General features: G+C 58.3%; 1 protein-coding gene across 1 annotated transcript in view; it reads right to left on the reverse strand.

Annotated features, from left to right (window-relative positions):
* The window catches only part of NHSL1 (NHS like 1), a 211873-nt gene extending 211335 nt beyond the window's left edge, over positions 1–538 (reverse strand). Inside the window, exon 1 of the mRNA XM_014939547.1 lies at positions 160–538. Within this exon, the coding sequence (XP_014795033.1) occupies positions 160–538 (379 nt within the window). The remainder of the gene's footprint in view (positions 1–159) is intronic.
* Between the last annotated feature and the right edge of the window lie 1995 nt (positions 539–2533).

Genomic DNA, 2533 nt, shown 5'->3' on the forward strand with positions numbered 1-2533 from the left:
CTTAAAATAAATAAATATATCAAGCTTTTCCGCTCAAACCGCCCCGCCACCGGGCGGGGGGACCGGTCCTGTCGTCTTCCGCCCCCCCAAACTCCCGCCAACCCACCACCGTCCCGGGAAACGGGGAAAAATGGGGGGAAGGGGGGGATGGCCACTCACGGATCTTGACTTTGCGGTGGTCGAGGCGGGCGAGAAGCGCTTCCAGGGCTCCCAGTCGTCGCTGGAGCCGGGCGTTGCGGTGGCAGAGGGAATCCGCCTCGCTGAGGATCCCGCCGAAGATGTCGCCGGCGCAACGGGAGAGGTCGGAGAGCTGCATCAGCAGCGACACCAGGGCGTACGAACTGACCTGCTCCAGCGCCCCGAAAAGGGGTACCGAACCGCGGCGCCGTCCACCGGTTCCGCCGCCGCCGCCTCCCCCCTCCGCCGTCCCGCCGTGATCTCCCCCCGTAACCGGGCCGCCCCGTTCCGCGCCGTCCCCGCCGGCCTCCTCCAACCTGCACAGCTTCAGGGGCTCCAGGGTCCGCAGGGGGAACGGCATCGCGGCCGGGAGGCGAGGAGGAGGAGGAGGGGGGTTGGGGCCCCGGGGGGGGGGGAACAGACGCGGGGGGGGGGAGAACAAACTAGGCGTCCCCGGAGCAAAAAGTCTTCATCTGCGGCGCGGTGACAAAAAGTTTAGAAAGAGGAGAGAAAAAGAGAGGGAGGGAAAGAGGGAGAACAACAACAAATGAATCGGGGGCGGGAGGGCGGCCCGGGCTACAAGCTCCGGGGCTCGGGGGAAACCGCCGCCGCCGCCACCGGCTGGGCGGAGGGGGAGCCCCGCACGGCGCCCATGTGCGGGAACGGCCCCAGGGAGGCGGGAGGAGGGAGGGAGGGAAGGAGGGGAGGGGAACGGAGAGGAGGGGAACGGGGCGGCCGCCGCCACCGCACGGCGGGTGCGGGGAGGGAGAGCACGGGGCGGCGCTGCCCTACGGCCGGGAGACAGGAAAAGAGCCCGGTTTTGTGGGCCCCCCCCCCTCCCCAATCTCCACTTCGGGAGGGGGGGAAGGAAGGAGGAAGCGTGGGAGGAGGGGAGGGAAGGAGGGAGGGGGGTGGTTGGAGAGCCCGGGATGCGGCCACAAAGGAGTAAAAGCAGCCAGAGAGCTGGGGGGGGAGGAAGAGGAGAAAAAAGCCGGGAGCAGCCCCCACCTGGGGAACCCCGAGCCGTTGACAAAGCGCTTTTCCCAACGCACTCAACTCCCGACCCGGAAAAGAGAGAGAGAGGAAGAGAGAGAGGGGAGGAAAGGGGGGAAGGAAAAGAAAAAATTTACAAATAAATAAATAAATAAATAAAGCCTCCACCAACCTGGGAACGGAGGCCGCCGCCTACCTGTGGCTTCCCGAAATGGAGCCTCTGCCACAGCCTCACCCTTCCCGGCCTGAGGTAGCCCCGTGGCTACCAACACGGCTCCCCCCGGGTGGGAGAGGGGACACACACACCCCCAGTCCCCGCTGTCACCCCCTTTCACCGGGAAGGAGGAGATGGAGCAGGTCTTTTTCTCAACCCCCTTCCCCCCAGGTGGGGCTGGAGATGGTGCCACAAAGAAGAACCCACCAGGCCAAGGCGAGCGGTGGAGCTGTACACCTAGTTTGGGGTTAATTTTTAGCGAGGGTGACACTAAAGTAGGAAAAAAAAGCCAATTCTGAACCAGGAGGCATGACATGGAGTGTCCCAGCACCTACTTCTGATGCAGGTTGAAGCCCTAGGAGCTCCTGTAAGACGCTATCAGCTCTCCATGGAGATGACGGCTCTAATGGGCTATTCCCCACAGAGCCAATTTAGCCTACTAGCAACTGTCAACAGCTGCTATTTAATTTTAATTGGAAAATGGCCTACTGGCTCCGGGCTCCTGCTATATGATAAAAGAAAGGAACCCAATCCCACTCTTTTTGTGGAAAAAGGGCCCTGGGGAAAAGTGGTTATATGGTCCCTTCTCGCCCCGCTGCAGCTGATGAATCTGTGATGAAAGAAAGAGAATCAGCTGGAGAAGGGAGGACCCAGGGACAGATACAGTGTGCCCTCCCATTAGCATCTTGGGGATGCATAATTTATCACCAAATATTCTGCTTTATAGTAATTCTCATATCTAGCGTTAGCCTCGGTCACTTAAGGGAAATCTGAAGAAGACAATTCCACACTGGAGGAGTTTGGGGACAAGGACACCCCTGTGCAAAGCAAAGGTTCAAAGGCCCACAGAAGAGTTAAGATCTACAAGAAACAGTTAGGGGTGATGCTCATACACCAAAAAAAAATGCAAGTCACTAAATCCTCTCGCACATTAAGCTAAAAAAGGCTTTCATCTAGGTCCTTGGGAGAAAAAAAGGTCCTTGGTTTCCTCAGGAGAAAAAAAGCAATGCAATCTAGTGTTAATAAAATAAAGAACAAACTGAACAAACCCACTTTTCTTCAGACCTCGGTCCAAACAGGTTACCAATGGATAACATTCCAACTTGGAAGGCTCCCACTGGTTTTCCATTACAGACTGAGTGCACATGA

The sequence above is a fragment of the Calidris pugnax genome, unplaced genomic scaffold, assembly GCF_001431845.1.
Source record: "Calidris pugnax isolate Ruff unplaced genomic scaffold, ASM143184v1 scaffold57, whole genome shotgun sequence".
NCBI lineage: Eukaryota > Metazoa > Chordata > Aves > Charadriiformes > Scolopacidae > Calidris > Calidris pugnax.